General features: G+C 37.4%; 2 protein-coding genes across 3 annotated transcripts; one reads left to right on the top strand and one right to left on the bottom strand.

The window, feature by feature from the left end:
• Positions 1-8: 8 nt before the first annotated feature.
• On the bottom strand, positions 9-4,638 carry nmrk1 (nicotinamide riboside kinase 1). Of its 2 annotated transcripts, none has more exons than XM_034692150.1 (8): positions 4,442-4,638; positions 2,769-2,859; positions 2,616-2,664; positions 2,115-2,283; positions 1,501-1,572; positions 1,249-1,355; positions 844-927; positions 9-536 (listed from the first exon to the last, which is right to left on the bottom strand). In XM_034692150.1, exons 1-8 carry the CDS (start codon positions 4,468-4,470, stop codon positions 493-495), a joined length of 645 nt encoding a protein of 214 aa, XP_034548041.1. In that variant the 5' UTR covers positions 4,471-4,638; the 3' UTR covers positions 9-492. The 2 variants fall into 2 exon arrangements, with proteins under 2 accessions (XP_034548041.1, XP_034548042.1); XM_034692151.1 differs by having other exon boundaries at positions 9-514; positions 4,442-4,636.
• Positions 4,639-5,852: 1,214 nt separating this feature from the next.
• Positions 5,853-20,832, top strand: ostf1 (osteoclast stimulating factor 1). The gene is made up of 10 exons (XM_034693073.1): positions 5,853-6,030; positions 11,557-11,603; positions 13,233-13,283; positions 13,530-13,593; positions 17,106-17,159; positions 17,403-17,510; positions 17,841-17,890; positions 18,491-18,569; positions 18,782-18,880; positions 19,775-20,832. The coding sequence occupies exons 1-10, from the start codon at positions 5,997-5,999 to the stop codon at positions 19,831-19,833; spliced, it is 645 nt and encodes a 214-aa protein (XP_034548964.1). The 5' UTR covers positions 5,853-5,996; the 3' UTR covers positions 19,834-20,832.
• Positions 20,833-22,197: the final 1,365 nt, after the last annotated feature.

Raw genomic sequence — 22,197 nt, 5'->3', positions numbered from 1 at the left:
ATACGACATTCACTGAAACCACATTATGAAATGTTTTATTGTTTATTATAATTAATGTTCCATACTAATATGAATGAGAAAGTCTTCTGAACTAACAAAGCATGTGTTAGTATTCTGTCATCTAGTGTTAAATTACAAGTTTAAATGAATGCTTATTTACAAGGTAGAGAAAAAAAACAAACATCATCTCCTTTGTTTTCCTAACTTTTAAATACTTCCATTAGTATCACACAAAGACATCAGGTTAATGTGATTCCACAGTTTCTGCCCAGTCTCCAGCTGGACAACTTCAAATGCTACAGCATCCGTTATTTCTCTTCTAAACCTTTTAGACTTTTTCAGCAAAACTTACTATTAAAAGATAGTACAAAGGGATATGTGCATTCACATTACTCTTAAGTAACACTTGGTTTGGTCCTTTCTTTTTTAATTAAAAATGTTCCTGGCGTCCATGTGAGCAGCAGTCTGCCGTCAGAGGTTACACAAACACAGCTACGGCCACTTCAGTTCTTCTCTGAGAACGAAAAACACACAAACTTCATAGTTTTATTGAGCAGACAATATTTTATATAAATAACTTAATTGTGTACTCAAATATATTAATCACACTTAAAATTGTTCCCACTAGGTAGAAGTGACAATCCCCCTATGTCTTTGAAGTTTTAACTATTCAAGCTACAACAAACGTCCTCCGATTTCAATACCACAAAGTAATTTTATGGTATAATAATAGTTTAGCTGGTTTTATGCTAATGAAGTAAAGTACACCTTTAGAAGAGAAGATATTAGTTTTTTTACTTAGAGGATAATTTTATTAAACTCTCAACTCCTTAAACAACTTACCCATTATTCTTTTTATTTCCTGATAAATGTCTTTGCACACAGCAGACAGCAGCTCTTCCTTTGTCTTCAGTCCATTAAGAACCACTGAAAACATCAGATTAATATATTAATATCATTTCATTCAACACAGCTAAAGGAAACTCAATTAGCTCTGTGGTTTAATTGGCGCTCCATATACAGAGTCCTTGTTGCAGTGGTCGCTGGTTCAACTACTGACAACAACCCCCTGCTGCAAGTCATCCCACTCTCTTCTCTTCAGCTGTCCTGTCAGAGACACAAAACTGCCCCAAATATAACCTTATACATCTACAGCTTCACTGCCAACATTGTTTATCTCTATTTCTCAAGGTCTAAACCACATCATCCCATCAGCACACTCATCCCCTCTGATTACTAGACACTCACCAATTCCAGAGACCCAGCTCTCCATATCTCGCCTGTTCTTCAGGTACATCGGCCACACGTGTCCATCAAAGTATCCAGGAGGATCAGGAGGCCTGTACACCCTCGAACTGTCAATCAAAGATGGAGACAGGTCAACAGAAGAAGAGGCACATGTAATAAGAAATAAAATGTATTTGCATGTGAAACAGGAGAGATAGTATAAAAACGATGGCAAAATGAGAGAAATTAGTGGATAATGAAATAGTTTGAAACCTTCGTCTCTTCTTGCAGACTTCGTAAGGTATCTCCATGAAGTACCTTTTGTCAAATAACTCATTCAGAGGCCTGGAGAGTCAGAGCACACAAAAATTAGCCAGGGCATTTTGTCCTTCAGTATCACACAGCACTTAATTGGAAATAAGTCTGAAGATCATTACACCATCATCCTAAAGGAACAGTAAGCAGCATAAGATGAACAAGGAAACCAAAACAAACATAAAGGTAAAATCTCACGTGAAGAATCATCACACAGTGTTGAACTTTGTGTATTTATGTCTACACTTACAGAAAATCATAGCTCACACATGTATCTTTTTCAATGGAGCTTCATTTTGATGGTCTATAGTCACCTAATTATTTCTTACAAAGTAACCAAGAAAAAAACAAGATGGCACTTATGTAGCTTAGTGAGCTACCTACTAAGTTGTGTTTACACTGTGTTGATAATTTCCTGGGGGACCACCTCAAAAGAAATGCCTTATTTGAACATTAATATGCATTCATTATTATGAATTCATCCATCAATATTATCATTTCCTTCAATGACAGAATACGTTTTTTTAAGTGATCAATAAGTGACATAAACAGTAGCTTCACTAAGTGTCTACCTGTGATTGAAAATGAGAAACCCCTCCACTATCAGCACAAATATATCCTCATCATCTGATGGGCCTGTTTGCTCGGACATCAAGCCGCACTGCCGCAGGAACACCTTAGGATCTCTCTTCCAAGAGTTGATGTCATTCATCATGGTGTCCATGTGGAGAGCATCGAGCACTGTGATAAAACATAGTGAGAAATATCTCTCCATATTCAGTCAGAAAAGTGCATGTACAAGTCTCATTAAAGAGTAAAGTAATCATTTGAGGTTTACTGGATTCAGCTTTTCAAATTTGAGAGTTTAATGTGTTTATGTTCATTTCATCACTTTTCAGACTGTAAACTGAACAAAACATTGAATGAATTAAAAAAAATCTTATTGTTTGTGTTTAGCTACTTAAAAACAGAGATGTTAACTAAAACACAGAGTGCGTCCACACTTTTACAGTTTATTTTTTGATCTATACAATCTAAACATTTGTTATTCTAGGTACATTAGGTGTTCTTACTGTCATACTGCTTAAAGCCATGGCTGTCCACTGGCACCACAGAGTCATCCTGTAGAAAAAAAGCACCCACTGTAATTACTTCAGGGTCACAGACATACAGAGCAACTATTTGACAGCAGTGATAAGATTTTAAAAAGGCTTCAGATTATCTACCTTAAAATAGGAGTCCTGCGCAATGATGCAGCTGTTGGGAATGTGCTGGTGCAGACTCACAGAAAGAGTAGATTTCCCTCCATTGGTCATCCTGAAATCAAAACAATCAAAGTTTTAATGTAAAGGATCCAAAAACCTTGTTTGTGCTGACCTCGAGTGGTTGTACTTGTTAGTGCACCCCTGGGTGTGTCAGTAATGCAGCCTAATCTGACCCACATGATGTAGACTGAGCTTAGAGCCTGCAACTGGCTGCCTATACATTCGCCATTAAGATATGTTCAAATTGCATTTTTTCTTCCCCCATATTGATTCTGATGCCAAGACCTGAATCTGTGCAATGCCAAGGACCCCTCCCACAACAATGCAAAAGGATTTATTAACAGTTGTGTAACACTAACCCTGTATACTTTTTACAAGTTATGACTGCAAGCATTATTGTTTGACCTGGCTCAGTGCACTGACATAATCCTAACTTAGAAAAAAAGCCTCCTGATGTTCTGTGATGCCAACAAGCATTAAAAATAACCTGATTTATTTTTTAAATGAACTTCTTCACCTTCTATTTCTAACTGTTTCCATTATTTAAACTTTAAAATAAAATCAAAATCATCTGTAAAGGGAAAACAATGGTTGTTGATGATTTGCTCACTCATAGTATTCATATTTTATGAATAACAATATATGTTTTATTTATTTTGGGGCTGTAAAGGCCACACTCAGCATGTATTTTGGTCTAATCAAACTACTTTGGTTCCTTAAATAAATAACCGCCTATTTGTTGTTACCATTCTTTTAACCTGTTATCAGTCAGACTGCGGTCTGTTCACTGGGACATCCCTGTTGTGTGTGGTTATGGTAGCAACCAAGTCAACAGTTGAGCAGACCCAACCACACGAAACAGTTGATGAGGGGTGTGGTCTTTCACTCCGGAAAGGATATGAAACACTGCTTTTAACATGGTCAGTTGTTATTTGAACACATTAAGTCACAATAACAAATACTGCAAAAGAGAGTAGATGCAGGATGTGTGTTATTGATATGCCAGCACCTAATTCACTATAACAACTATTGAAATATAGTTTTAATTAACAGACTGTCAATGCTGACTTAACTGTTGTAAATTCAAACACTAATGTATGTAGGTAGGCCTTCGTTGTCTTAGAGTCCTCTTTATTTTGACATTCCTTTACAGCATGTGTCTGTTTGGATAAATGGAGTAAGAGTATATAAACAGGTCTGACAGTTCGATTTCTCTCTCTCTCTCTCTCTCTCTCTCTCTCTCTCTCTCTCTCTCACACACACACACACACAATTACTGATACACGTTTTTCTCTGCAAACTTACTGATAAGAGTCTAACTCTTATCAGTATTTGCTGGCACATGGTTGTTACATGCTGTATTGATCTGATGTCGTCCCTGGCCCTGCTGCTCCCATCTTTCAGTGACGTGTTAACTTGTCTCCCTTCTTTCCCTCTAACAACTTGAAAGAAGAAGAAGGAGGAGGTGAAACTTGTCTGGTTGAATAAAGGCTGAAAGTGAGCAAGGGAAATGCTATCTGAGTTCCATCAGGCCATCTGTGAGCAAAGTGATCCAGACAAAACAATGAAGGAATTCTTTGCATGGTTGTTCCCAAAGCAGCAACAGTGTTGAAGTTACACCTCGGCCTACTTACCCACCAACTCCAACAACCAGTGTCTTCATTTCGGCTTGTCGTGACGTGTCGCTGCTAAAGTGTAAACAGATCAGATGTATGAGAGAAAATCAGTGATCGTCTCATCTTTATAGTCTGCTAGTAAGCAGGCATGGTCGTGGCGAGAGCTACAACAACTCCCTGCACGCTTTCCGCTATTGGACGCTGGTGATTCGCTGATGCAGCTGCTACGTCATCCACGACCTACTCATTCAGAAAAAGAACAGAAGGCCTACTCTGTAAATACAACAAAGTGTGAAAACAGATGTAGACATATCAGAAATAAAGTGAATAAAATACTAGTCCTTTTGACCAATCAGAAATAAAGCGACCAATACAAGTGCAGGTATACAAAATCCGATCGATAGGATTAGAAATCAATTTGAACACATCAAAAATTTCAAAATTTAAAGTAATGGTCGTAAAATAGTTAAAATCCAAATTCTAAAAGTAAAATTAAAAAAAATCATCAAGTTGCCTATATTGGGGAAAAAAAGAAAGTTGTTTTTATTTATTTGTATTTTCTTAAATGGAAACACAACTTAATAAACATATAAATATTCATTGATGACTGATACAAACTATACAATAGAGGAAATAAATAATACACATTTAGGCTAACAGATGAAAATAAATCTACTGCATAATGTAGGTGTAAATAATGGACAAAGTAAGACGTACATAATCTATCTATCTATGTATGTATTAATCTATCTATCTATCTATCTATCTATCTATGTATGTATTAATCTATCTATCTATCTATGTATGTATTAATCTATCTATCTATCTATCTATCTATCTATCTATGTATCTATGTATCTATGTATTTATCTATCTATGTATCTATGTATTTATCTATTTATGTATCTATCTATCTATCTATCTATCTATCTATCTATCTATCTATCTATCTATCTATCTATCTATGTATCTATGTATTTATCTATCTATGTATCTATGTATTTATCTATTTATGTATCTATCTATCTATTTATCTATCTATCTATCTATCTATCTATGTATTTATCTATCTATGTATCTATGTATTTATCCATTTATGTATTTATCCATTTATGTATCTATCTATCTATCTATCTATCTATCTATCTATCTATCTATCTATGTATTTATCTATCTATCTATCTATCTATCTATCTATCTATCTATCTATGTATTTATTTATCTATCTATCTATATATCTATCTATCTATCAATCTATGTATCTATCTATCTATCTATCTATCTATCTATCTATCTATCTATCTATCTATCTGTGTATTTATCTATGTATCTATGTATTTATCTATCTATCTATGTATTTATCTATGTATCTATGTATTTATCTATCTATGTATCGCCTACTTCATAAAATGTTTTTCTTTGCGCATGCGCAGCACAACTTTTCCGCGTAGCTTGTAGTGCTGCTGCACTTCCTCATTGTCAGAAATAGTAAAGTGCTCTTCTGTCTTGCGACGTTTTCTGACTGAAATAACTTTCAGCGCGCTTCGTTTTGTATTAACTCTGTGCCTTGAAAATGTCGAAGCCTCCTCCCAAGCCAGCCAAACCAGGTAAGACTTCATTTGCACAGATTTGATGTTTAAATTCAGCCTAAACAGCTGAGTCTCCTGCGGGGACAGCACACCTTGATGGCGTTGTAAGCCTTACATTAATGGACGAGCGGTGTGCTCTGCTTATAAAGTCAGTGAAAGCGCTTTTTCAGTCGTTTGTGTGTAAAAGGTGTCATGAGCAGTTAAGAAGACAGTACATAAACTCTGATTTTTAACTGTACTCGTCATTACTGGTTGGAACAGTGGGGTTGGTTAGTGCCTTCAGGGTTGATTGACAGGAGGATCCAGCTCTCAGTAGCAGGCCTCTGTGACTTCCCTATTCCCATCAGTCATGCACAGAGACTGCTGTCATTCAGCGGCTGTAGGTCGTAGGTTAAGAGGTGATGAGGGGTCTACATGTCCAGTGACATCAGACTGACTCCCTGCAAGCTCGGCCTGACTTTCTATTTTGGTAACTTTATCCCAGAGATATGGAAATGAGTCTGATAACTAAAAAAAAAAAAGAAAAGGGTTTGGATTTACATATAGCACATTTTGCTGCTCGGCCTGACTTTCTATTTTGGTAACTTTATCCCAGAGATATGGAAATAAGTCTGATAACTAAAAAAAAAAGAAAAGGGTTTGGATTTACATATAGCACATTTTGCTTTTGTTCTAAAAATGAAATTAAATGAATGAATGAACAAGCAAACCTGTACATAGATATGAAAATAAATATCAAACATTTACTTGCACAAAAAGGAAATTCTACCAGAAATTGTTCAGGTGTTGTCAGAGTAAACACATATTTTTAAAAAACGTAACTAAGTAAATGCTTTCTTATGTAGTCAATTTGCAAAATACAAACAAACACACAACCAAAATTGGGGTCTGAAACTATGGCTGTAATTTCTTTCTCCTAAGGATTTGCAAAATTAGAGAAAGCTTTTTAAAAAAAAATCGAATTACTTGAGAATTATCATTAATTTGTCTCTAGTTTGAGCTGTAAATACAGACAGTACTTTTGTTTAATATAATATATTATTTTTTTCTATTTTAGTCTATATATAGTCTTTAGTCTATAGTCCATATAAGCTGCCCTAATAAACTTGCTCAAGTGTATGAACCCAGATTAAATGAACCCATGTGTTATGAGATGAAATCTGAATCCTTAATTGTCAGTAGAGGTATAATAGAAAATTTACACCTGTGTGTAATGTTTTACCCACCAGCTGTGTCCATGTGAAAACAGTGGAGCACATATAAACAGGGTAATGAATGCATCATTTTCATTCATGCTTATTCATGAGTCAGCTCCATGATACGTGGCCTGGTTATGACGACAGGTGAGATCGTGTTTCTCCACAGATGGCAGGTTGGCCTGGTTGGTCACAGTCAGAGACTTACATAGTCAACATGCACCTTTATTTATTTATTTATTTAGTAGTACACATGGAGGAGGTGCACCTTCATGAGAAAGACAGGCCTCACTGTTACAACAGAATTTAGTTGCATGTAGACTGCAGGTTCACTAGGATCTGGACCTGGATAGGAGTGGAGTATAGTAGTTGTGTTTTTGCTGGATTTACATACTCATCCCTCTATGTCGGATGGTTTTTGGTTCTTTCAAAGTCGTTTTGAATGAATTTTGACAGCCCTAAAGACTGCTGGTCTATAAATATTCGTGTTTTGAATTTCTTTCCAAAACTATTTTTACAGCACGTTCTTCAAGAGATCTTGAACACGCAACTTACTGTGACAAATTCTCTTGTAATGGCCACATACAAGATGAGCAGTGTATTCACATTTAACAGGACCAGGCTTGTGAGTCAAACATTTTTCCCTTTAACAGGGGATCACTTTGCTCAACAGGGATGTGCATTCTTTGGTTTGAAACATCATATATTCTGGATTATAGACTCCTGGTGTCATATTTTTGGAGGTTTATATGGTGAGGTCTCTGGGTTGGGCTGCTAGCAGGAATGGGGAATCGAGTAGCCTCCAAGATCAGACATGCAGAGCTGGAGGAGTTGTTTTGCAATAAAATAACACAGCTGGAAATCATCAAAAACCCACAAGCAAACGAAACTCACTGACAATGATTTTCTTCACACTGAGGACAAATGTGTCTTCATTTTGGACTTACTCAGCCTCAATAATATCCTAGTTTGTTCCTGAGGCTTTAACATGCACAGAGAATGTGAACTAGTCCTCACTGATCTTTTGTGTTTTGTAAGCGACATGACCGGGCTTGCAGACAAGACATGTTTGCGGTGTTGAACAGAGCGGGGCTTGTGCAGCAGCTCGGCAGCCCCCTCTCATTCTGACACAGTGGGACAGTGTGAGCTAAGTAGAAACCCTGAGTAACAGCAGAGGGAGGTTTGAAACGTTTGAAACCATCCAGTGTTTAGGGAGTTAGCCTAAGAAAATAAAAGACAAATCAGCAGACAGAGAGGACCCTCACCAAGCCATATATGTTCAAATGCATGAAACATATTACAAGCATTAAAGGCGAACATTAAAACACTTTAGTAGGCTAGCTGAATGTTATCTTGGATACTGTTTTGATTTTCAAAAAACACTAGATTTAATCACTAGTTCTACATGCACTGATTGTATTTGTTTAGCTTATGGGAAACATTATGAAGCGCCTTGCAAGCTGTGCAAAAAATATTTTAAACTTAGGATAAATTTGTATTAAATATGTCACACCTGGGTCAGTGCCATTTTGTCTGCTGCACAGACATTGTATTAATTATTTCCTTTTTTGGGTCTTCAAATGTCTTAAATTCAATTTCAAAAAGTGTGTAGCAACCCTGCTGTGTGCATGTATTTTACTTCAATTATTCATTGTAATAATGATACAGTATCATTCCCAGGAAACCACTATTTTACATTATGTTTGATACAAAAACATTAATATTCTACCTTCAAGCACCAGTCCTCATTTGTATTGAACTTATGCCTGTGGCTGAATGGTAAAAGGGGAAGATCATTCCTCTATTCTGTCGTGTATTATATAACAACAGAAAGGGGGAATGAGGAAATCAGCTCTCAAACAGGAGCCGGCTCATAGAGTCAAGTCGCTGCCGAACGACACATCACTAGCGGAAATTCATTGTCCATGTCTGTCTGACGCCCTGGGTGGCCTGTGCATCCATGCAATAGGTCAAATTAACACATGCTGTTTACATAAATAATTTGTCTGATACATTTTTCTGAATTCAGACTTGTCCGATGCAGTAACTGCAAATTCTCATTTGTGGTAATAATGAGGTTGTTGTGAATATAACAGATTCAGTGTTGAGACTTTGTCAGTTGATTGTTTAAGAGGGAAATTCTGATTAACATGGTTGCAAAGAAAGATCTAATCCATTCTCCAGATCTGTAGCCTTAAAGTAACAGTACTCTTTATCTGTGTGATGCTGTTTTAATTAAACAATTTAAAGGTAGGGCAAAAGCTAGAAATAAATAAAACTGTAAATCCTGTTTGAGTTAAAATATTAGATATCACAAGAACCATTACCACCAATTAGCATTTGAGGGCCTTACAAATCCACTTTTGAGATCAGATTAAAACAACTTAACTAACAAAACCTCGAAGCTACTTGGCGAATAAAACCAACAGAAAGAAGACTGTGCACATGTGAATGCATGTGAGTGTGATATTTGAAAACATATTGACATTTCAAATAAAGGCGTGTAATACAGGACTCATATTTTGGACAGGAAGTCAAGTGAATTGCTGCTGTGTGATGTTTAACTGTGATGCAAAGCAGTAGAATAACCTTTGCGGTGGTGCTGAAGTGTGGTATTCGGAAATCTAACTTCACTGTAACCAGCACTGTGTATTAAACTTAGTGTGTATGTAATAGTATCTCTTCCAAGTCCCAGAAATCAGTAGTTTACAGAAACATTTCTAAGAGCATAAAGTGTGAAATATGCCACTGTTTCTTTAAGCATCTTTGTTGGTCTCCATGAACGAGTTCAGCTGACAGCTAAGGCTACAACCACTCTGGTAGCATTCCAGCAGCAGAGCTAACGCCAGACTCTACAGTGAGCCATGTCAGGCCCCGAGGGCAGCCAGTTCAGGCCTGCTCACACAAGGAGAGGCTATGTGATCAAGTCTTTGTGCTGTGTGTAAAAAATGTGTATTCTTGTTGGTTTAGTGAACACTGGTGCTCAAGAGCGGACATAAGGAGTTTTAGATTTCAGCTTGAACAAGTGCAGCTCGCATTGTTTAGACCAGTGGTGTCCAAACTTTTTTCAAAGAGGGCCACATTTGGATGTTGTCAGAATACCTCAGGGCCAGTGGCTTCTACTGAGACTTCGTAATCATAAAAGTTATATACGAAATCTCTTTAATAACAATTATTTAGATTTTTTCTCAATAAATCAGTAACTAGGTAGTCCTCAGTTCTCCACAAGCCACATAAACATTAGCAAACTTTATCTTCTTTTGGAGGAAGAGGTTTTTCATTCGGGTCAGGCAATGTGGGTAAATTTTGTATCATTATTTTTCTATGGCAGGATCACGATCTGGATTTCATCACACTTCTTTTTCATGTTGTTTTTAAGACTTTTCTGACCAGCAGACAACATTTTTAGAACAAAATAATTCTTGTCCTGCGTTCTGAACTATTTTTATTCACCAATTTTGCTTTTTCTGTACAATTTCATAATTTTGATCTTGTCTTGTGTCCTCTTTTGTGCCTTCTGACCTTTTAGTGTTCATCAAGAACATTTTCACATCATGATAAAAACATTAATTTGAAAACCTGTCAGCTTTCATGTGTTTGTGTTTCCTCCTAATTATATTCTTGCAGAATATCCAGAGCTTTGGCTTTAGCCTGGTAGTCCATATGAAGCTTTTTGAGACGTTTCTGGATTGACTTTAGTTTTGTTTGTGCACTTGAAAGAAACTGCAAATGTACAGATGATTCAGAATGTGATTAATTTCTGTGCTATAAATAACACAATTTAAGATGGAAGCTTGGGGCCATAAATAAATGGACCTTGGGCCGCGATTGGCCCCCCGGGCCGTACTTTGGACATGCCTGGTTTAGACGGACCTGCTAAAAGCTTGAGTGAAATGATGTTCTGCTTTTCTCATTGTTCTCTGTTCTCGTGTGAGTGTAATTTAGCACCTTTAAGCTAAATTTTGCACTCACGCAAAGCCTCATTACATATACTGTACACCCTGTGAATGGCAGCACCTGTGTCCAGTGGAACTTGTAGCAGTTTGTGGCACTAACTCATGTTGTAACCCTCCCGTCTAGATCCTTTCTTGCGTTGTACTCACCCTCAGATATACATCTCTTTTGAAAAAGCATCTGCTAAATGAAATTGAAACATCGTTATATTTTAACATCATTAAGTTAAAATAAGCCTGGTATTCGACAGAGCTGTGACGTGGCAGCATGTGTGGTTTCACTGCGCCGTCTCTTCAGTATACTCTGTTCACCACTCTTATGCTCACAGGAATGAGCTTCATATGTTAAATATGTCATCCACCATGCTATTTGTGTTTTTTTTTCTCTCCACTAGGCCAAGTCAAAGTGTTCAGAGCCCTGTTCACCTTCGACCCCAGAACGGTATGAGCTTTACATTTGTAAAAGTTGATTTGAAGACAATTTAATGAGTTGCTGTGGACTAAATGAACAATACGTGAAAGGACTTAAATGGTGAAATAAAAAAGTGGCGTTTGAGATGTAGACTCTATTTAGTGAGTGATTTAAAAACTGTAAAATCAAACTTTTAGATAATGATAAGGTTCCTTGGTTAAATGTATTTATTTAATCTCTATCCAGATTAGCAGTCAAATTATACTTGTTAGGCCTGGTATAAAAATACTGCAGATTGGGAATTTGATTTACAAAGTAAACCATATGCAAACAGATTGGGAATGAGATTTTCATGATTAATGTACGACATAAGCTGAGATATATAAAATATATCTTGGTGAAGGATTGCTTTGTTATTACTGAATAACTGTACTTAAATCATTTAAGTAATGTGTTATTATGATTATGATTATGATTATGATTATATTAGAGATTGGAGTAGTTACTGCAGAAAAGACAACTTTAAAAATGACAATTGTCATAAGATTACTTTTCAGCTTAGAAGATGTTAATGCTGATCACTGTCTCAGCCACCCTTGTACTCTGCCATGTCCAAAAGATGACCAACAAAATGTATCAACCCATACCGTAGCGTTACTGTGTCCTGTATCTTGGGGGAAAAAAGGGAAATACCTAGTCTATGAGTTTAACACTCGGTCTACCAGAATTCTGCAACTACTAGAATGACCATAGCAGTCATTTTGACTGCTCAGACATTATTTGCATATAATTTGGACAATCAATAAAAAGATCTAAGAATAAATTGATGGAATAGGTAAAAAAACACATCAGGACTCAAAATGAAAACTATAGTGAATGAGTATTTTATTTATGTAATTGACACCATCAGAACTTCTCTGAAATTACACTTGCAAACTCGAACTGAATCAATTTTCTTTGTGAAATAAAAACTAATTTCTCCTGCCTTGAGAATAGGCTGCTGTTATCAAAAGACCTTAACAATGAAGTTAACAGTTTGTTGAACAATGTTGCCATGGCAAGGCAACAAATAGTTGTTTCCCCATAAAACAGAAGCTTGATTACCCATCAGCAGAACTTCACTGAAGTTGCATGATGAGTGTCCTGTCATCAGACATGGACATGACAGTAATGGATAACTGTCATTCTCCTTCTAGTTGTCATTTTTGCCTCTGTTGGGTTTTGAGCATAGGTTTTGAGTGAAGTATATAAAATATACAAACATTAAGGAAAAGTCAGGGTCCTATTGGAACATAGGTTTTCTTTAAACAAAGTTGCAAATTTTGAAAGCAGTCAAAATGACTGCCTTGGTAATTTGAGTGTTTTAAAGAACTAGAGCCAGTGAATGACTCAAGTCTTAAAAGGATAATCAGGATCGTTGGAGTTCATTTTCTGTGGTCAATTACATTTTCTTTACTAAATATATTCACCAAACCATCTTTTATGTCCTGAATCAACAGTTAGAGGTTGAATCACATTACAGTGAAGCAGTAGTTTCAGTAGGTGGTGAGTGTGAGAAAATAGGGAAGACCCATGGTAAAGGGAGTGTTTAAAAATATGACACAAAGTTCAGCTTTGAGTTCACAATGAAGAAAAGGATTTTCCTGTTTTTACTTTTAGCCAGATGAGCTGTACTTTGAAGAAGGAGACTTCTTGTACATCTCTGACACAGTAAGTAAAGAACACATCTAAAGTCCCACTCATCTAAATCTAAATCTGCTCTTCTTCTTCTTCCTCTTTTTTTGAAATCTCATTCGCCTTCTTAGCTTCAAATTTTGCTTCTCACAGTCTTTCTCCCTTTCGTTTGCACTTCCCTTTCCCTGGTATTGCCTCACATTCATTATTGTTTGAACTGTCATGACTTGCCGATGTGGTGTTGGATTTAAAAACAAATATTTCTGTTACTTTTATCCCCAGAGTGACTCAAACTGGTGGAAGGGGACATGCAGAGGAAAGACGGGACTCATTCCAAGTAACTATGGTGAGAGAGAATAAATAAGGCTACGATGAAATCATAGTGCCTTCAGTTAAGATGAAAGCAGTACACCGTGGTAGAGACTCAGGAGGAATAATAATTTGGCTCAAAGTTAATATTACCAAACACATCAGAGTCACCATACCACGAAGAAGAGTTCCTCAGCTCCCTACACACAGAGATATGCCACCTTCAAGCCCAAGGAAAAATACTCCTGTGTGGAGACTTTAATGCCCGAACAGGTACAGATCCCGACTGTATAGACCACACAGGAGATAAATATATATTCAAAGAGTCCCCTTTGACCCCCACACCTACAGCAATGAGGAACAACCCTGACAAAACCATGAACAGAAATGGGAAAGAGTTAATGAACCTCTGAAGGGCCTCCGGCCTGTATATGTTAAATGGTAGGATCAGAGGAGACAGTTTGGGACGTTTTACTTATAGTTCAGCTCTTGGGACAAGTGTTGTTGACTATGTCATCTCAGACATGGATCCCTCCTCATTCAGTGCATTCACTGTTCAAACACAAACCCCCCTTTCAGATCACAGCCAGATTAATATGAAAAAACACACAAGATATAGTATTAAGGAACAACCCAGTAAGCTGTACAATCTGAACCAATCATACAGATGGGCTCCAAACAGTGCTGAACAATTTGAACAAGCTTTTAATTCAATTGAAATAAGACATGCAATAAACACATTCAACTGTTCACACTACCATAGTAACTCTGAATGTGTAAACAAAGCCACGGAAGTAATTAACGATATCTTCCAAAAAGCTGCATTAGATGCAAAGCTTAAAAAAAGTAAGAACCCCCACCATCAGCACTGTAATCAAAAACCCTCTGAAAAACAATGGTTTGATAAGGAATGTAAAGAAATGAGAAAACACTTAAGACAGCTATCAAACCAGAAACACAGAAACCAACATGACCCAACACTATTACATGAATACTCTGAACACCTGAAACAGTACAAACAGACCATCAGACAAAAGAAATCCCACTATACCAACAAAACACTGGGGGAGATTGAAAATGCAGTAGACCAGGGTCAGTTCTGGGACATGTTGAACAGTTTAGAGACCACAAAGCCTCAACAATTAGCAATACAAGATGGAGATATCAGGGGAAAACATTTTCACGACCTCTATAAAAGTATCCCACCTGAAGATCTAAACATTAATCAAACTGAAATTAAAACAAAATTTGACAAACTTGACTCAGCCATCAAGATAACCAAAACCCATTAGATTACCCAATTACACAGAAAGAGTTAACAGACAAACTGAAAACTCTTCAATCCAAAAAGGCTCATGGCACAGATAGCATCAAGAATGAGATGCTGAAGAACAGTACTCCTGAATTTCAAACTGCAATTGTTAAACTGTTCAACATGGTGCTGACTGCAGGCTGCTTTCCTGATGTCTGGAACCAGGGGCTGATCACCCGATCTATAAAGATGGTAACAAAACAGACCCCAATAACTACAGAGGGATCTGTGTCAACAGCAACCTGGGAAAAATATTCTGTACTATCCTAAACTCCAGGATACAAGCTTTTGTTGAAGAAGAAAATATTCTCAGTAAATGTCAAATTGGCTTTCTCCCAAATCACCGAACATCTGATCATATATACACCTTACACACTTTAATTGACCAACATGTCCACCAAAAAAAGGGCGGGAAAATATTTGCTTGCTTCATTGACTTTAAAAAAGCCTTCGATTCCATTTGGCATGAAGGACTTTTCTTCAAAATCCTTCTAAGTGGAATAGGTGGTAAGGTTTATGATCTTATTAAATATATGTATGAGCACAACCAATGTGCCGTGAAAATCAACAATCAAAGAACAGAATATTTCACTCAAGGGCGCTATGTGAAGCAAGGATGCTGCTTAAGTCCGACATTATTCAATCTGTATATAAATGAACTTGCAGAGCAGCTGGATGGTTCAGCAGCTCCGGGCCTCACACTCTTAGACACAGAAGTTAGATACCTGCTTTATGCAGATGACCTTATTTTGTTGTCTCCAACCAGAGATGGTCTCCAACAGAACCTGACCATCCTGGAACAATACTGCCAGAACTGGGCATTGGAGGTCAATTTTAAGAAGACACAAATAATGATCTTTCAAAAAAAAGCCCAGATGTCTTGAAAATAAGTATATTTTTACTCTGAAAAACACTCAAATTAAACACACAAAGAATTATACTTACCTTGGTCTGAACAAATCTGCATTAGGGAATTTTAACATGGCAATAAATGCACTTAAAGAAAACGCATGAAGGGCAATCAATGCATTAAAAACCAAATTATTCAAGATTAACATTCCAATTAGAATCTGGACAAAAATATTGGATAGTGTAATTGTACCTATAGCTCTATATGGAAATGAGATCTGCCCCCCCCCCCCCCCCCCCCCCCAGTAGACTGGAGCATGGCTCATGGGACAAACACCCAATAGAAGCTCTCCATACTGAATTCTGTAGAAGAATCCTACATGTTCAAAGAAAAACTCCAAATAACGCCTGCCGCGCAGAACTGGGACGTTTCCCATTACTGTTAAACATTCAGAAATGGGCAATCAAATTTTGGACATATCTAAATTTAAGCCCAAAAGACTCACTTCAAAATAAAGCACTAAAAACCCAAGAGCTGAACCCTGAAAACTATCCCCTTAGTCAGCTGGTGAGGAAGCTAATCAGCCAGACTCCAATCAGCACTGATCGAAAACACAACCAAATTAAACTCATCATGAAGCACTCCAAAGATCTGTATTTAGAACACTGGAGAAACCGAACAAAGACCCAAAGTAGAATGAATTGTTATTTGACCCTAAACCATGATTATAAATTATCTGAATATCTGTACAGTGTCAGAGATACAAAACAAAGACGCATCCTGACCAAATACAGGCTGAGTGACCACCAGCTAGCTATAGAGACAGGGAGATACAGGCAGACATGACTTCCCAGAGAGGAGCGTCTATGTGCTCACTGCTCTACAGGGGACATAGAGACAGAGATGCACTTCCTCCTCCACTGCAGCAAGTTCTCTTTACTAAGAGATTCCCACTACAGGGAAATTATACAATGGTACCAAACTTCCCAACATTAACCCCAGAAGAGAAACTGTCAGTTCTCCTGGGGGAAGGGTCAGCAGCTCATCTGGCTGCTAAATATGTGTCTGCCTACATAGAATATGTAATATATGTAATATATGTAATATATGGTTTATGTATGGGATGAATATAATATGTAATGAATATGATGTGTGATTAATGTACATATGGTGAGTGTAGTGTGTTGTGAATATGTATGAATTTATGTGCTTTGGCAATAACATCTCTTTGTTCATGCCAATAAAGCAAATTTTGAATTTGAATTTGAATAAAAAAAGAAAATAATGACGGACCAACATTTTGTATTTTTTATGGCCAAAATACTACTAAATACAAATGTATAAATCTTTGATAATGCATTAATGTTTTTTTTCTGTTTTGCTCCAGTGGCTGAGAATGCAGAATCTATTGATAATCCAATGCACGAAGCAGCCAAACGAGGTGAGGCAACTTTTCTCTTTGTCTACTTTTATATCATGTCTGTTTTTTATGCAACAGCAATGATTCACTACCATTGACACAAGTCTGTCCCTCTGGAAACAAAAGCAGCCTCAACCTCGATAATGTCATTTCTGTTTCTGCCAAAAAGCTCTCAACACAGTTTGCATCACAACTTTTTTAGCCTCTTCATTTTACTTTGTGTGTGCTTTGTGCATATGTGCACATTTTTGTGTACCTGAACAGGAAATCTGAGCTGGCTGAGGGAATGTGTGGAGAACAAAGTGGGAATTAACGGGCTGGATAAGGCTGGAAACACTGCCCTCTACTGGGCATGTCATGGAGGACATAAAGGTATCAAAAAAATGTAAATACATGTTAGGATTATTTTGGATACAAAAATTGTATAGACTAAGAGGACAAAAGTGTCCGCTACTTTTGGCAAGCCGACAAATTGTGTGAAGTTCAGCGGAACTTTGTGGAGCCAGATTCTGAATGTAATTACATAAATCTTTGACACACTGCTTTGACATGTGTACAATGCAAAAACAGGAACTTGGTCTGTGACAGTGTTTCTGTGTTTCTGTTTTCCTCCATTGTTCATATTTTGCTGTTATTTGATCTGAGGATAAAAATCACATCTCAATCTGTAATTCTGCTTTCTCTTTGTTGTTTCTGTACCAGATGTGGTGGAGGTGTTGCTAAGCCAGCCTAGTGTTGAGCTCAACCAACAGGTGAGATTTTCGAAAACTTGAAAGACATGAAAGAACACTTCCGGGTCAAATATCTGTTATTGCAAGAGAACAGGATTTGTTAACCACTAGAAAACTCACCATCCAGCCTCATTATGACAGACATTTCACCTTTGATCACTCCTTGATATAACAACACCATGGTCATGCTGATTACATATGGATGACATCCAATGCAGATGCATAATGCTGCCCTTTAAGGCTCACACAATGATTTAATGAGAGTTTAAGTCAATGTGAATCCTGTGCTGTGGCTCTCCCAGTCTGAAACCCTGTCACACAATCGCATGTGTTTTCGAGCGGATGTGCCTTTGTGACAATGTGAACAAACTTAAAACAAAACATCAGCAGAGTAAATGCTTGTTATGGTTAACATAACTCTTTTGACAGCTCAATTTGCAGCTCTGTTCCAATTTCATAGCTTGTGTATAATGCCAATGATTCCCATTTTTCCAGCTGTGAGTCAAATCAACATGTTTTGCCAACTGTCACATGAAATTGTAGTTAGATCATCCATCTTTGATAAGTACTGTCAATGCTAACATTTCCAGCATGTGTGATAAGTGGAGTTTTGTGTTTCAGAATAAACTTGGAGACACTGCTTTGCATGCTGCTGCCTGGAAAGGTTACTCTGACATTGTGCAAATGTTGCTGACCAAGGGTGAGTACCAAGCCACATCTTGAACTTGATTTTTATTGATATGGGAAACACAGGTGGAGCTCCAAAAGGAGTTTGAGAATTAGCATTTCCAGATGCACAAAATAATGACCAGTCCAGAGTTCCAAATGTACGCATTTGTATCTAGTATTTGTATATTTTGTTTATCTAGTGTTTTCTGCTCTAGTCTTTAAATGTGAGTGTGTTTGTTGCAGATCCAAGGATAGACATCAGGAACAACGAGAACAAGCTTGCGGTTGAGATGGCCACCAACCCCATGTGTGCTTCATTTATTAGGAAGAAGCAGGGAGGCAGTAAGTACAGTGGACACTAGGGGGCAGTCATGGAGCACTCACCTGATCAGGAGGACATGCTACACACTCATACTGGGAACAAAATGATACGTGCCTCTTAACTGGAATTCACTGTCAGTGGATGGAAATGAAGAGTCCACCTTGAGATCAGAACAAGAGTCATCACTGAACTGAAACTGTTAATGAGACAGGCTTTAAACAAGACCAGAGTACAGTAGTGTTATACTCTCCGCTGCTTATTTTCTGAACCAACGCCTCCCAAAAATCTCCCCTTTACAACTCCCTATTGATGTGGAAGGTCTTTATCTGCCAGACCTAAAAAATATAGATGAAAGCAAAATCATACAGTAATTGCTATCATGATTGACGAGGCAGTTTCAGGGTGCAATTTCCTCTTACATGACTAATAGCCAGTCCAGGATTGACTCTTTTCTGGCCTCTTGTTTGGTCACTCTTTTTCTCTTCTCTGTCAATATCCTCTTCTGTTTCTCCTCCCTTGTCACAATGTCCTTGCTGAGAATAAAGAGCTAATACTAATGACAGGCGATGCTTACCACAGAAGTTTCTTCTGCAAGTGGCATTAAATGGAGTTGGTGTATTAAATCTGTTTTGATGTCTCTTTGGGGTACGTCCAAATTTGACGGACAGGAGGAACATCAGTCTTTATTGGAAAGGAGAATGCAATTGAGCTCAGACTGCTTGCTATTGACTTTATTTCTATAACTTCTTGTCCTTGAGAAATAATGTGCTTATTACACCCAGTAAGATGTAGATGATGGATCAGGATATCAGTGAATAAACATTTTACGGTACACATGTATGTTTATGGGGTATATAGAAGCAGTGTAATGTTACAAATTTCCTGCTGTTAACTGGTCGTGTCTTGTGTTTCAGACATCACCCGCACACAGAGCAACGCTGAAGAGTATTTGGACGATGAAGACTCGGACTGAGGCAGACCTGTTGAAACATTCACCGTCTTCCATTGGGGTTTTTGGGGGCTGTGTAGAGATTTTTTACAAACATACAATGGATTGGTTGCTCTGTTTTTCAATTGTAACTGAATTTTGGTTCCATTGTTTTGCTCAGACACCTCAGTTCTCAGCCCTCCGTGTAAAGTTTGTGAATTTCAGAGCGTCGAGTGAATGTGTTTTTTACAGTTTGCTTTGCTGAGTGCATTTTCTACATGTTGAACATTTGTCTCGCTGCACATTGGACTGGGAGGCAGAATATATGTCGTGGAAAATGGACCAAAACTCTAAGAAACACATTCCAAACATACAGATTATGTTCAGTCTGTTTACAGTTAGAGTTCCAGTGCAGATTAAAAATGGATCGGGTGTGTGTTTTGCTAAGTTTAAATGCTCGACTGGAAAGTTATGAACTACTAAATCCCATTAATGGAATTGGAAACACTTGCAGCTTTGAGCTCTGTCAAAACAAGGCACAATTATATCTTTATGGGATCAATGCAACCTGTGTATTTATCTGTAATATTTCCCCGGTGATCTGCTTGGTTGGACTAGATTATGTGCATAAATAGGCTAAGTAGGAGACAAGTTTTCTTTAAAGTTCCTTTCCCTCCTATATAATGACATGAATCTAATGTTACTCACAATACCGCACATGTTTCAGCCTGTGTTATAACTCTTCCACTGCAAAGAACGATCTAACAATCCACTGTATCCATACAAAATCTATTTAAATTCTACTTTCAAGCTTTTGATGGTTTGATTTCTTCTCTGGGAGCAATTTTCGGGTTCTTAATGCTGCTTTCTGACATACTATATAGTCTTAAAAAGAAGTGCCTTGAATATGTGTGAAACAAAGATAGCAAGAATGTTTAGATTATGTATCAATGTGAACATGTTTTTCTTTTCTGAACATGATTCTGTTGAAGATTTCTATCTGCTCTGTATTCAACCTGCAATAAAGATTTTTAACTTAAAATATCACATTAAAAAGACTTGTTTTTCAAGCTGACGATATGCTAAATACTTTTTGAAAAAAGAAAATGTCAGCTGTCAATCAAAGGGATAATTACATGTAAGTCAAAAACCAATTGCTGTGTGAAATTACATAAGCTATGTAAGGGATTATAGTTAATCATTTTAAGCTTCTCACAGAAAGGCTGATTACTTATTACGAAGCATTAATGTGTACACAAACCTGGCAAAACTTAACTGTGATTGTGAGCTGTTCATTTTTCTTAGCTAGTTCACACCAGTGGCATACTCAGGCTGTTTGAGGGGCAGGGGCAAAAACAAAAAAGGGCACCTCCTCTCAAACTCCTGTACTCACAGTTTAGGGCAGGGTTGTCAAACATACGGCCCGCGGGCGCGGCAGAGGTTCCAATCCGTCCCGCAGGATGACTTTGCCAAGTGAAAATTTTCAGAGAAGACATTTACTTCAATTTTTCAATAATAGCAACTGCTATTTCAAATTTGTCCTCTACGGGGCGCTACAATCAAACGGCTGACGGAGTGCACCTGAACAGTGCTCCAGGACTTTTTTTCTACGAGGGGTAAAAATAATATTTGCAGTTTGCATAATCTGGTTGAATTTTATAGACTTTTTAGAGCTCTTCAAAATCCAATAAACACTAAAGTTTACCTATATGTAGAAGCAGTGGATCCATTATTTTTGAAAGGAGTACATGTGCTTACCATACATGTGGGTCCGTCATAGGTGCGCTCCGTCACTACTAACACTAGCACTGTGTCAGGTGACTGGGAAACCTGTGCTTGGTGTGTTCACAGCAGGTTTCAGAGCTTAAAGAATATCATACACGGCCCACTATGAGACTCATCATGGCAAAAAAATACAACAGCTGTTTTTTAAAAAGACAGTTCATTAAATGTGAACATTTTTAGAATGTACTTGTACTTTTTTGCGCTAAAGCAAAGGGAACATTTTTGAGTTGTCGTTATTTATAGATTAATTTATGATTTTACTGGTCCAGCCTGCTTGAGATCAACTCGGGCTGTATGTGGCCCTTGAACGGAAAGTAGTTTGACACCCCTGGTTTAGGGTGAATTTAAATGAATTGTTGGAGCGGGAACAAAAGGGTGGTATGGGGGTTCTACCCCAGAAACATTTTAGCATCTTACACTTAATTCCCTGCATACTGGTGAATATCTATGTGACAAATTGTGGGGGAAATTTAATTATGAAAAAAGGAAAAACACAAGACTATTTATTAATTACTATATTATTGATTATATTACAAAATTAACATAATGTACCATAATTTACCATAAGGGCAACCAGAGGGCACTTTTTTTTTTACATTGAACTCCCTAGAGCAGGGATGTCCA

This window comes from Notolabrus celidotus, chromosome 9, assembly GCF_009762535.1.
Source record: "Notolabrus celidotus isolate fNotCel1 chromosome 9, fNotCel1.pri, whole genome shotgun sequence".
NCBI lineage: Eukaryota > Metazoa > Chordata > Actinopteri > Labriformes > Labridae > Notolabrus > Notolabrus celidotus.
This window is presented reverse-complemented; position numbering and strand designations above follow the sequence as displayed.